General features: G+C 35.7%; 2 protein-coding genes across 7 annotated transcripts; both read right to left on the reverse strand.

Annotated features, from left to right (window-relative positions):
- Positions 1 to 1,498: 1,498 nt before the first annotated feature.
- Positions 1,499 to 5,189, reverse strand: LOC107491511 (serine/threonine-protein kinase D6PKL1). 3 transcript variants are annotated; one of them, XM_016112354.3, is made up of 3 exons: positions 4,788 to 5,189; positions 2,707 to 4,465; positions 1,499 to 2,566 (listed from the first exon to the last, which is right to left on the reverse strand). In XM_016112354.3, exons 2-3 carry the CDS (start codon positions 4,350 to 4,352, stop codon positions 1,660 to 1,662), a joined length of 2,553 nt encoding a protein of 850 aa, XP_015967840.1. In that variant the 5' UTR covers positions 4,353 to 4,465; positions 4,788 to 5,189; the 3' UTR covers positions 1,499 to 1,659. The 3 variants fall into 3 exon arrangements, with proteins under 3 accessions (XP_015967840.1, XP_015967841.1, XP_015967842.1); XM_016112355.3 differs by having other exon boundaries at positions 2,707 to 4,471; XM_016112356.3 differs by having other exon boundaries at positions 1,499 to 2,506; positions 4,788 to 5,186.
- Positions 5,190 to 8,596: 3,407 nt separating this feature from the next.
- On the reverse strand, positions 8,597 to 10,712 carry LOC107491513 (phytolongin Phyl1.1). 4 transcript variants are annotated; one of them, XM_016112360.3, is made up of 3 exons: positions 10,584 to 10,712; positions 10,416 to 10,495; positions 8,597 to 9,992 (listed from the first exon to the last, which is right to left on the reverse strand). In XM_016112360.3, exon 3 carries the CDS (start codon positions 9,815 to 9,817, stop codon positions 8,984 to 8,986), a length of 834 nt encoding a protein of 277 aa, XP_015967846.1. In that variant the 5' UTR covers positions 9,818 to 9,992; positions 10,416 to 10,495; positions 10,584 to 10,712; the 3' UTR covers positions 8,597 to 8,983. The 4 variants fall into 4 exon arrangements, with proteins under 4 accessions (XP_015967846.1, XP_015967843.1, XP_015967844.1 ...); XM_016112357.3 differs by having other exon boundaries at positions 8,597 to 10,153; XM_016112358.3 differs by lacking the exon at positions 10,416 to 10,495 and having other exon boundaries at positions 8,597 to 10,153.
- Positions 10,713 to 13,711: the final 2,999 nt, after the last annotated feature.

The following is a 13,711-nucleotide window of genomic DNA, read 5'->3' on the forward strand; positions in this document are numbered from 1 at the left end:
ATTTTTATTTAACAACAATTATAAACTCACTTATTTTTTTATGTTTATATAATATCTATTAATATTATTTTTTAATAAATACTTGTAGTATATAATAGTATAATAGATATAAATTTATTAATAAATTATTAAAATTTGAAAATAATTATTATTTTAATATAAAAACAAAATAAAATATTTATGATAGAATAAAATTAATAAAATGCTTATTATTTCTGTTTTATATTATTTTAGAATAGCTAAATATTCTTAAAATATTAGTAAAAATATGTATTTTAAATTTAAACTTTAAATTTTTTTACTATTTCTTATTTTTTATTTACACAGGACCGGGTTAACCAGTTCAACCAGTGACCTACCGGTTAAACCAATGACCCAGTAACCCAGTAGTTTGACCGGTTCGATTACCGGTTCGATTTTGACAACTATGGTTAATTTAATCCATGGTGTGTTTGGGCATGGTTATGGTAAGGAAGCACGCATGCCCAACTTGGGTTGGCGCAAGGATCCAATCCAACATAAAGGATATCCAAAATATCTAATTAACTAAACCAAGGGTGATGAGACACACAAGACTGACTTACGAGTGACATTTCTTGGCTTGAAATAAGTACATTCGGCTTTGAGATTTACCTGAAGTAAATAATGGATCGAATTCTTAATGTTGTATGTGTGTATACTGTGAATGAATATTGTGATGTTATAATGCTCAAGACCGAAGAGGGTCATTCAACCTGACAAAAAAATTCAAAAACCAAGGGTGGCGAGGAAGTGGATGTTATCAATTGAAACAAGTTCATGAACACCTCAATGACTAAGGTGCAACATGAACATGAAGATAATGGGGGAATGAATGGTAGAAACACCACACCAGGTTGCTCCTAACATTTGTCTCTCTGTTGTCTACTCACTCACTCCGCTCTCTCTGTGCTGCCTTATGGGCCGAGTTCTACTAAATTAATTATAAACTTACACCTACTGTTTTCAAACTTAATCCATTAAAAGTTTAAAACTCTGCATCTCTATCACTGCATTTAAAATGGACTCGAGCTATTTAAAACATATAACATTGAAGATTGAAGATCCTTTTTCTTTTTAAAATTAAAAAAAAAAATCATCTATCACTCTGCTGTTATGTTCTCCAGTTGACTCTGATCATGTCCTGGTCTTTGGTTCGCATCCAATCCAGGTTATATTAAGGATGTCCACATCAAGTATCCTGCATCACTAATATTTCACATTAGACCAGAGAAAGACATTCAACATAATATAATACGTCCAAAGCGGAACAAATTCTTATGCTAAACCTTTTCCTTCCTGATGCAGAGAAATGAATCGAAGTGGCACAAAAACATGCTCCGCCCCTGTTTAAATGCTAGCTCACAGAAAAAATGGATTAGTGGATATGACTTAAGAATGTAATAACATAAATTGTACAGGATCCAGGGCCGGATACAAAACAAGAGAGAGATATCATTGATAATATGCGAGGTAAAACTAAAGAAATTCCCATGTTTCCTTTATATACTAATCTATCTGTTTGAATTACATTAACACTATAAGCTGCTATATATAGATTAAGTGTTACATGGAATAAGAAATAAGGAAGAAAGATGAAAGAAAAGGGCCAGGAGGGGGGAGTAGCAAAGACGAGTCAAACTAAAACAACTCAAACTCCTCACAATCTTCTGTGTCCTCTAAATCGTTTGCATTCTCCTTCTGAGCAGCCATAGATGGAGCACGACTTCCGAAATCACGAAATTTGGGGAGCTCTGGTGGCGCTGCACATCGTATTAGAGCCCAGTTCAGTCCTTCAAAGAAGGGATGCTGCTTTATTTCAGCAGCTCCTTTGACAGAACCTAACCGAGTTTCAGGATCCTTTATCAACAATCCTCTGATCAAATCTCTAGCATGGAAACTGACAATAGGAGCACCTGGGAACTTAAGGCTTTGCGACACAACGTTGGATAACGTATCCTCATTTGATTGGCCCTTGAAGGGAGTCCTACCATACAAAAGCTCAAACAAAAATATACCGAAAGTCCACCAATCCACGGCACTCCCGTGACCCTCACCTTTGATGATCTCCGGAGCAAGATATTCATAGGTTCCAACAAAGGAGTTAGATCGAGCGCTAATAGGCTCCACCACGAGCTGTGGCAGTGGACCAACCTGAGCATCAGCCTTTGTCTTTCGAGATTTCGCTCCACCGGATATTAAAATGGGAGTAAAGCAGGAGACTTGCCAATCAGGTTGGAGACAGAAAGGCTGAATGCAGCTGGCATCTGAGCATGGACTCGACATTTTTCTTGTTCCATCCACCTCCTCCGGAGAAGATGATTTTACTAGCATTGGATTCACGGAACATCTCAGTGACAAGTCAAAATCTGTCAGCATAATGTGGCCATCTTCTCGCACTAGGATATTTTCTGGCTTTAGATCTCGATATACAACTCCCAGCATGTGCAAGTACTCCAAGGCAAGAAGAACCTCAGCAACATAAAACCTGAGAATGAGCCAGCATAACCAGAGTCGATGAATGCTACAACGAATTACAACTGCACTTCTTTTGAGAAAAAAGAAAAGAAAAGTAGCTTGAGAACGCAAGTGCACAATACTACACTATGTGGACGATATTGAACGTCAAAATAATAGATATCTTTAAATGATGAATAAGAAAGGCTGAAGATAGCCCATGAATCCTACCTAGCTGCTTGTTCCAAGAAACTCCGATATGGCTGCCTCTGCCGTAATACATGCAGATCACCACCTGGACAATACTCCATGACCAAGCAAGAAAGCTTATCTGTGGAGATATGGGAATATAGCGTAGGAAAAAATGGATGATCCAGCATCTGTAGGATCTCTCGTTCAGTTTGAGCCCTGAACATTTTCTTCCGGCTTGCCAAGAATTCATTGTCCATCACCTTTAAGGCAAAAAGGCAGTTTGTCCCAATTAGTTCTGCAAGATAAACAGTTCCAATATCCCCGCTACCAAGCTTCCTTAGCAGCTTAAAGTGCCTCAAACTTAAATTACCATGCTGCTGAACAGCTCGAATAGCTTCCCATCTCAGATGTTTTGACATATGAGGCCTGTAGCCAATGCGACTGGAACCACTTAGATTGCTCTCCTCGCTGATGCTTGTGCTACTACTATACTCACCAATGCTACTTTTTGAGCTTTGGGAGAACTCACCCTTTTCCTTTGATCTTGATTTCTCTTCAACTTTTGTCACTTGAAATTTGGTTCTCTTGTTGCAATTTAACGTGAAACCAGGTTTGCATGAGTCCTTACCAGAGTTGATTGAGTTAATTTCAATGCTACCATTTGAACTGCTGGGAGACAGCTTTTGGTTTCCTTTCGTTTCATGCTTCAAATCAGAATTGTCTATTTCTTTGTCCAAAGTATTTGCAATAGATCCCAAATTGTTGTCAACTTTTCTCAGGCACAGAGTGGAGCTGCTTGAGGCAGAACAAACATCTTGCTTTACTTTTTTCTTAAAGAAGTTCTTGCTACTGACTATTGACTTTGCTAAACATGTATGGCTGCTTGTGGGTTTATCCACTTCATCACCAGTACTAGAGCAGGAAGGAGAAGACACACAAAGTATATTTGCTTTGTGTCCCTTATCTGCCATTGAAAAACTGTGAGCAGCAGCAGGATCCATTCTGCCCTCCGGCATAATCTCATTTGCACAAGCAGTCGGTGAAAAATTTGCAAGTGTCAGTTTTTCAGCTTCAACTTCTGATGGAAGAGGAACAATCTGATCTCGAGAAGCAAGCCTGGTTGTAGTTTCTTTCAGGTTTGTGGCATCAGCCAAGGGAACAGAATGATTAGCACTTGAATTTGATATGGATATTGAGACCCTGGCCAATTTATCAGAATGGGCAGATGCCTCTGGCACCAGGGAGATTTCCAGCAAGTTCTGTTTGCCCTCATCTACAACTGCTGTGTATAACTTTTTGATGTTGCCAGCCTCTGATACTCGTGACGAACTGCATGGCTTTGAGAGTCTCTTCAAAGCAGCCATTTCCGACGCCTGAGAAATGCACAAGCCTCTAAATGCCTGCTTCAAACTAACAGGTTCGGAGATGCCGATTCCTGAGGCCTGAGCTGAACTAACTTTTATTGGCCTCTTAAGAGCACTCTTGTGTGAGCGTGATGCACCAAGACCTCTAGATGAACTTTTAATGTCAATACCCTGGAAAAGACGATTAATATCATCCTCGATAGAATACTTTTTCCCTGATTTGTTGGCATAACTACACTCAGGTTTTTCAGCCACTTTGAACTCAGAAATGATATCTTCCCTTGACTCCACTATCTCACATGTACTGGAAGAAGCTTCCATATTGGATAGATGTACCTGATCAGATGATCCAAACAACTGCCACTTCACTCTTCCGTCACACTTCTCAGCAGAACCATTTGATCAACTCCTCCCACTTAACGAACCATCCCAACCTGAAACTTTTGCGATCATATTTCCCATTAAAATTAGAGTTGAATTTAAACCTATACAACAGCAAACCTAGAGTCGTCGAAGCAATAAGAAAAGTTCATTTAATTGATTTCATTTCCAGCGATCGAATTAAATGCAAGCTTGAAAATTAAAAGCGCAGAAGAAAAGATAACCCTCCCCCCTTCCACCCTCCAAAAAAAAAACTTGAGCTTTCAATTAAATCAAAGCTAAAAATAATTGCACGATGAGAGACACATAATCCCCATGACCGAAAACTAATTGAAAAACAAGACAATGAAGAATGGGAAAAGTTAGAGAAATTACCTGGAACGAAGAGGTGTGAGCATTGAGGATAGGCGTGCAAGAGTGAATAGCCCCAAGGCTAGGGTTTGAAGTTTGAAGTTTGAAGTTTGAACAGAGAAAGAGAGAGAGAGAGAAGGGGGGAAAGTAAAAGGTTGAAATGGTAATCACGAGAAGGATGAGGGCGAGAGTAGTATTAGTGTATAGCCGCTAATACAGCTGAGCTGAGAGACTACCCATGCATTCGTAAAGAAGTAGTAGTAATGGTAATGGCGGAAACATTTATGATTAAAGTTGTGATGCAGAGATACACATGTTTATACATGAAGAATATCAAAATGAAACTAACATGTGTTTGAGTGTGAGCGTGACACACTTACACAACACACTCAATCTTTAAATTCAGTAGCTGTAGCCTGTAGGAGCAGGTCGTTGTATACTATTGTACTACTACAACCTTCAAGGGGCTGGTCCTACCTTTATCCCTTATATTTCACACTTCTATACCCTACTACTACTATACGTTATACAATAGATTTTTTCTGCTATCAAACAAAATCACCGATTCTTTTTACATATACAGTACAGTATTATTTTGTATTCGGTACTGTCTGTCTGTCTCTCTCTCTCTCTCTGTCTATATCATTTTTTAATGTTATTTATATTTATATACTTCCATTCTGCTCCTGCCGCTTTTCACACACACACACACGCACTTTGCTTTCATTTCTACTTAGCAGATAACACATCCTTATTCAAAATAAATTCACGTCCTATGTAATATGTATCTCCTGCTGCTCTTTGAATAGTCTCTGCTATGGCCTACATCAAACGAGGTCACTACAAGAAAGCATTACTGTGAACGAGAGTGAGTCTAGGCAAGGCTCACGAGCTACATCGCAATATGACACACTACATCATGTTGATGAATCTATGTTGCACTTAATTTGTTGGTTACGTTGTATCATCTTAATTAGTAGCAGTTGTGCTTGACCCCAGTACCTTAATTTGTTCCAATCCAATTTAATATTACGCAAGCGGTGGACTAATAACTAAGATTTAAGAGGATCCGCTGGCAAGGCTCTTAAGATACAACAACAATAGTAGTGGGTGGTGGTTGCAAATCAGGGAGCAATTTCATTTGAATGACTAGTTAGAGACATTGCTGGCTGTTACCTCATTGGATTTGGTCAATGGTCCCTCTCCTCTCATCTCATCTCATCGCAATCACAGGATAAGTATAATATAATTATAACTTCAATGTGTCCCAGGTGAGGAGGGCCTGCCCGTTTGTTTATATAGAAATCTCAATGAATTAATGAAGTGGATCGATCATCGATGCATCAAATTATGGAAGCTAGCTAGCTAATAACGAGTCACGTGGAAATGCCATTCACAATTGGTTGCAAATTCATGTCTACCTCCCACTTAATCCGTGGAGTTAATGAAAAAGGCGTAGGACATGTGACATAAATAAAGCTAAGGTTAAGGGAAGCACGACACTTGTTGCATCATCAAACCTTAGAACTTGAAGCCATGATGCCCCCACCCCAAGCAAACAAGAAAAGAATCAATTTGCTTTTACTTGTATGTGTAATAATGATGCGCCACCCAGTAAATAAGACCAAAGAACCAACAGAACAAAACCACACCGATCCAACAATAAATAAATAAAGGAGCCTTTCTCTTTCCGAAAAGAACCAACAGATTAAAGATAGGGAAGAAAGAAGTGGCGATGAAGCAAGGCATGGATAACTACTGTATATAACTAATTGTTATTATTGATGTTATGATACGAAAGACTAATAATAATACTAGGTGTGTATGTATTTGAACTTTGAAGTCTCTCACACACCACACCTTCTTCCTTAGCTTTTCTCTCATTTGAAGGTTACGCTGCCCAAGACAAACAGAGAAGACAACACCACAATCTATCGCCTTACTGTACCCCAAAACTTTGCTCATACTATTCTGATACATGAGTATAAAAAATAAAATAAAATCACAACCTTTTTGTTTGATCTTTTCCCCTCTTCATATAAAGTACTTTACTGCTGCTGGGCCTCTGGCATGCTGGGTTAAAACCGAATGCAAGTACCTCAATAGGGTAAAGTAACAGTTCCTCACTTTTAATTGATGCAATTCAACTCTATCATCAACCATCAATACTAACTAGTGTTTGATGAGGGGGGTAATATATGATAGTCTTCTTCAATGGAAAGATCAGTTCATTATTAAGAGAAATGCTAATATGGACTCAACTTCATGGTAGATCCTATGCAAGATAACAGATCAACGTATGATTTTACAATACTTAGGTTTTAAATGGTTATCAAATGTAGGCTTTATTGTGAACCCAAGATTACTGCAATATTGCTTATTATTATGGACTTTTAGTTCATCCTAGAGACACGAAACTAATTGCCATTTGCAAAGTAAAGGTATGTCATAAAGGGGAAGAAATGCTGGCATGTGAAGGATCTAACTTTGAACAAAGTTTTAAAAGACTTGGGACCGATTCTAGTTGAGCTGTAAGCTTCTTGGCCACATGATGAAACTAGTTTACTAAAATTGACGACACTCTTAGCAGTTATTTAAATACTCTGTTGATAATATCTGCCAATTTATTTATTATCACCCCAATAAAAAAATCTAAAATTTAAAAATAGAGTTTGGTTTCTTTGCTAAACTTACACACACAATAGAGTTGAAGAATTAAACATGAGCTCATCATAGAAATAGTAAAACCAAGACTTCGTCATTAAAGCTCCAAATGAAACCTATCTCCCGCAAGTAAACTAAATCAAATTTTACAATTTATATGTCTCTTTAGACCCACATCCTTATTCGAGCAATTCGTTCTTCTGAAATGCCGACTAAACTAATTCTTAATTTCTTATTAACTCAACTTCTTGAATTCAAGAAAATGCAATTCATCAAGCGAGTAAAGTTTCACCAACTATAGTAAAAGAAAGTACCTTTCAACTCTAAGCCATCATAATACAATTCAAAACCTTACCATAGGAATCTCTATTTCACAGCTTCCTCTATATTCGCATGCGATCTTCAAATTCTTTCAGACTTAATTGTTCTAAGTACTAGCAAATTATAAATATATATAAACAAAGCAAAGTAACACAAAACTAATATGACCGTAAATATAATTGTTATTTTTATTCCGGGACAGAAGTCAAACACTACCAAATATAATCTAAGCTTAAGAATTATTGTTTTGGGGAATCCTTTTGAGTTTTCATGAACCACTTTAATGTATTTTATGTCTGAATGATGGTATTCATTCTTTTACTAATCCCCGACTTGAAACTCATGAAACTTTTCAGTCCATATATCATAACATGTAAGCCACTGAGATATTGAATTCAAGTTGCATATCAAAATTCACAAGTAATCTTGACTTCTTCATAGGTATAACAAGGACATGCCCAATAGAAAAGACATAAGAAGGCCACGACCTCGCTGGATTATTTGACCCAGCACATTTCTGATGATGAAACTGAGGGAAAATGCTAATTATAAAATGTTGGGTTCACCAGTCAAAGTTATTCAATATATACATCTAACTTTGAATTGTGAATATTTAATCCAGTCTATACTACATTCCAACAATTGATGATTTTAATTGAATCAGTCCATCAAACACCTTTAACACAGAGGATTAAAAATAAGGTCCTACGGTTCTGATTATCAATTACATTTACGAGTTCTAAAACTAGTACCAGTAATGTTCTGTAAAATGAGTCCATCAAATGAAAGGATAATACCACTAGCAACAAATTTGATCTTAAGAAAGGTTTGATTCAGGCTAAAACATAAAATTCTCAAGCAAGTTTATTGCTTAACAAAAAAGGTACTTGATAATAGTAGTCCTCTATACTAGAAAACAATAATTACCTAAAAAAGATATACTTACTAATAATCACTTTAAATTCTTCCCAATATCCAAAATTCATATACATGCACTTTAAAAATAGGCGAAGCTGTACAGTGAACATTTGAATTAAAATGGCGATAAATGGGTGACCAGAAAGAAGCACATGCCTTATAAGCAGAAAACGTCTCTGTGAGAAGACAAATATGTAACTTCCACCAACATGCTCCACAGAGAAACTGATCTCTGTTGTTGATCAGATCATGCATGGAAGATCTCAATTCCAACGTGATAATAATTTAGACAGAGTTACGTCACAAGAGATTTAACTCTATCGAATGCAGGATAAGCCACGGCATATAAATAACCAGATGATAAATAATACTATACATACAGCTGCATCAATTGCTAGAACAATGCGTACTTGGTGCCACCATTTCTTGCGAATGTTTTGAGGGCCTGATCTCATCCTCATTGAACCCATATCCTTTTGCAAAGAGGGCGATGCACCTGCACCACCTTGGCTAATGCAATCCAGATTTCCTAAATCAGCCTTTGGTCCTCTGTCTGTGGATTTTCTATGCTCCTCTAACTCAAGATCTCTCATAGCAATCACATGATCCTTTATTTTCTTTTTCTCTGGCTTGCTAGATTTTCCCAATAGAGGAGCTTTTGTTGAACTAGCACCTTCAATTTGTCTATTCAAGTTACTTGGTGAAGGAGACAAGTTGGCATGAAAAGATGAGCAAGTTCGATCCCTCCGATTGCTGCCATGTGAGACACTCTCCAATGAAGTAATCAGATTCTGAATGACAGGAACCAGTTTTTCCTGAATGTGAGTTGAATTCGTGTTTTGTAATTTGCCCCTCGAACCCTTTCTAGCTAGCTTTCGGTATTCATCCCTGACATGCTCCAAAAACCGAAGAACTTGAGAGTTACCGACACCTTCATCAACAATTGCAAAGTAAGCATGCCCTTCCTCCATGAGAAATCCGTAAGTCTTTCTACCTAGGGTCTCAAAATACCACCTGTGGAAAGGAGGAGCCATCTCCAAGCACAAGGTTGCCACATTCTCAAGTTCTTGGTCTCCACCATTATATGCGTACAGGATGTGATTACCCTTAGAAACACAACAGTAATGAACTTTATTTTGAATAGAGTCCATTGTAAATTCTGCAAACAATATCCCAGATCAGATCGCAGCAAATTCGATTTAGATGGAAGGTCGCCCCATCAGACAATTTACATCAATTCTGCTTCTGTCTTTCTTTCTGAGTGATGGATGTCAAGTTGACTTTGTCAAACACTGATCTCAACTTAAGAGCTTAAGCAAGCATGATCTGGCAGAAGAGGAAGCCAATAAACTCCTCAAGGAAATAAGCAAAAAGCAAGAGCAATGAATTCGGCAGATATGGAGTGATATGCCTCCGGGTAATACAAAGAGAGTGTTTCAGCTAAGTATTGAAAATGGTGAATGAAACCCCTCATCCCTAGTCCCTACCTGACAATAAGCAAATATGCATGCATATAAGAAATCAATTTCAAAACCCCTCAATTAAATCCACTGACAAGCACATTACATCGTTTCACCAAGAGCGCAACAGAGCCTAAGATCACAGAGTCAACATCAATCAATAGAAAGTAGCTTGAAATGAAGTTTTGGCACAGAGAGAGAGAGAGAGAGAGAGAGAGAGAGAGAGAGAGAGATTTAATAAAGGAGTTTGAAAATATTAAAGTGAAGGCAAAGTCGCAAAGATCCATACTTGGCGGCACTAGAAGGAAGCTGGCTGGAACTTGAGAATCAAACAAGTTCGTTGGCGAAAAAGGGGATTCCCAAATGAAACTGAAATAGTAATGATAGTTGAAGTTGGCTTTGCAAAGAGTTCAGTAACAGTAACAGAAAAAGATCGTGTAAATAAGTACACAGATACCTGCTTCATGTGAGCTCGATTGAGAGAGGGGGGAGAGAAAGAAGACGCGTGAGAGAGAGCGGAGAAGGACCAAAGTGCCACCAGGTCGTAGACTCAGAGGTCAGGTTATTTTTCCAATTTTCTTTTTCAATCGTATTAAATATTCTAATGCATGATAAAGCAGTAAAGCGCTCTCTTATTTTCTAACGTCTGTCCTTTCTACTAAGTTTTAATTTTGTTTATAATGTGTAAAATGTTTTATTTTTGTCCCAAAATTATTATTTTGATTTGTCTTATGTTTGAATTATAACTCAATTTTTTAATTTAAAATATTGATCTTTTCATATTTTCTATTTAATTCAATTATAATCCAATCAATTAATTCAACTATTAAGAATTTGACACCTATAAGTTATAAGTTATGACTATGATATGATGCTATAGCTACATGCAGGGACGGATGTATGTATATGAATGTGGGGACAATTACCCCACTACAATTTAAAATTTTTTTGAGTAGTCTATGATAATAATATTTATTTGTCCCCACTAAATTATTAAATTTGACCTTACAATAATTTTTTATTCAACTTTTGGTACTTTATAGTCAATTTAAAAATTTCATATCAGATGTCATTAGAATGATTAATTCACAATTTAAATGAAACTTGTGGTTTTTTTTAGAAATCAACTCAAAAGAATGTTATTTATCTTTTTTTATATTAGTTTTAATTTTTTTCTATAACAACTACTTTAATTGAAAGAACTTTTTCAACTATGAATCTCAATAAGAATTGACTTCTAATTATATAAGAAGTAAATTTCTAAATAAGTATTTACTGATTTACTTTTATATATATATGTAAAAGAAATACTACACATCCAAGTCTTTTTATGAACTAAGTCTAATCAAGTTAAATAAATAATAAAACTTAAAATAATATTTTTGTTGTCTTAGACAAATTTGATTGGACTTGGTTAACAAAAAAATATGAATATGTAGCATTATCCTATATAAAAAGACAGATATTTATAAGCGTAAAGTATATTTTTTGTCCCCGAAGTTTGGCAAAAGTTTTGAAAAAATTCCTAAGTTTTATTTTGTTTCAATTTTGTCCTAAAAATTTTCGATTTGCATCAAATATACTCTCGGAGGCTAAATTTTCAAAAAATTTAAGACCAATATAACAATAATGCATGAAAATTATGCTTGATTTGCTTATGTTGAGGGGTTGTTCTTATGAAATTGTTGTTGAATCGATCTTAAATTTTTTGAAAAATTAGCCGTCAGGGGTATATTTGATGCAAATCGAAAATTTTTGGGACAAAATTGAAACAAAATAAGACTTAGGGATATTTTTCAAACTTTTGTCAAACTTTAAGAATAAAAAATATACTTTACCCTATTTATAAATGATTATTTTTGTGTTTTAGTTTGTAAAATTAGATATTATAAAAACTAATCATGTTATATTTATATCGAAAATAACATCTGTGTATATATATTGAAATAAAAAATACACATTAAAAATAAATTAAACAATATATATATTTATATACGAATACATAATGATTAATAAATAATTTTATAACTAATTTTTATGTACACATAATATTTTTATTATAAAAATTATTATTATTATATATATATATATATTTTACCCCACTATCAAAATTTTCTGGATCCGTCACTGGCTACATGTACGGATAGCATCAAGGCAAGATGGAATGGAAGATGTCTCCCTGCTCTTCGTTTTTGCCTCTAAATTTTACTCTCTGTTTTCGCTTCTAATTTTTATCGGGAGAAATATTATTGTCCATTTTTATTTTTNTTTAATTAAAAAATTATAAAATATTATTACATTATATAAATAAAATATTATTTAAAATTAAAAATTTAAAAATATAAAATAACACATTATAATTATGAAGAGAAGAAAATGAAAAATGAAACTGTATAATATTAATGTTATAGAAAAAATACTTTTAAAATTAGGATTACATTTTTTAAAAGATTTATATTGAAAATAAATTATTAAAAATATTTAAATAAATCTAATAATTAAAAAACAAACCCTAGTATGAGAGAGTACATGAGAGTATGTGAAATGGAGAGTGGGGAGAGCGGGGAAGAGTCTTCGAGGGTGGCACATAGCGAGGCAGCCGGCCATGTCGGCGGAAGCAATAAGGGGAGAGCGGAGGAGGGCATGCATCGGGTGAAAAGGAGGGGATTAAAGGAGATGGTAACAAGATTCAAAGTCAACGAATATCGTTCAGAGATAAAGTTGTTGGTATCTCAGTAAGGAGAGCTTTGGAGGTTGCTGATTCTCTTGATGGGGATAAGATGGCTATAGTAGTTGGTAAGCAAGGCGATTCGGAGATACCAACTGTGACGTTCACTGAGGAAGCAAAAGAGATATTGGCAGACCCCTACAAAGATGCCATCGTGATCAAAGTTCTTGAAAAAAATTTTAGCTATACAGCGATCACGCACAGGCTTAAAGGCATCTGCAGAACCAAAGGAGGATATGAGGTACTAGATGTCGGTTTTTGCTATTTCTTAGTCAAATTTGATCTTTTGGATGATAGAGAGAAAGTTCTCCTTGGAGGACCGTGGATGATTACTGGAAGCTATGTTGCGGTTAAACCTTGGAGTTCTTCATTCAGACCTTGTGAAAACACTTTTGGGTCAACCATAGTTTGGATAAGAATCACAGGTTTAAACATTAACTATTATCAAGAGAGAGCCATGAAAATGATTGCGTCAGCTGTTGACAAACCGATCCGCATCGACTTAGCCACCAAATCTGCAGAGAGGGGAAAGTATGCAAGAGCATGTGTGCAAATTAACTTGGGACTTTCAGTTATAAAAAAAATTTAAGTTGATGGTCATATGTATGACATAGAATATGAGCACTTAAATTTAATTTGTGAAAAATGTAGCTGCTTTGGGCATGTCACAAGAGAATGTGCGAAAGAGAACAACAATGGCATTGGGAAGGAAAGCATGGTGAAGGAGAAAAATTTGCCATCACTTTTTCCTGTAGATAACAACGAGAAAACGGTGGAGTAAAAAACCAAAATTTAACTTTTGAATTTAGAATTAATGCCAAATCAATTCCAATTATGAAGAAGCATGGTGCAGCAGA

This window comes from Arachis duranensis, chromosome 5, assembly GCF_000817695.3.
Source record: "Arachis duranensis cultivar V14167 chromosome 5, aradu.V14167.gnm2.J7QH, whole genome shotgun sequence".
NCBI lineage: Eukaryota > Viridiplantae > Streptophyta > Magnoliopsida > Fabales > Fabaceae > Arachis > Arachis duranensis.

Bases quoted from the DNA above. Each gene is read 5' to 3' on its own strand.
- LOC107491511 (XM_016112354.3), bottom strand. From the start codon at position 4,352: ATGGAAGCTTCTTCCAGTACATGTGAGATAGTGGAGTCAAGGGAAGAT. The intron at 2,567-2,706 runs GTAGGATTCATG...TTTTCTCAAAAG, and splicing joins TTCTTGGAACAAGCAGCTAG to AAGTGCAGTTGTAATTCGTT.
- LOC107491513 (XM_016112358.3), bottom strand. From the start codon at position 9,817: ATGGACTCTATTCAAAATAAAGTTCATTACTGTTGTGTTTCTAAGGGT.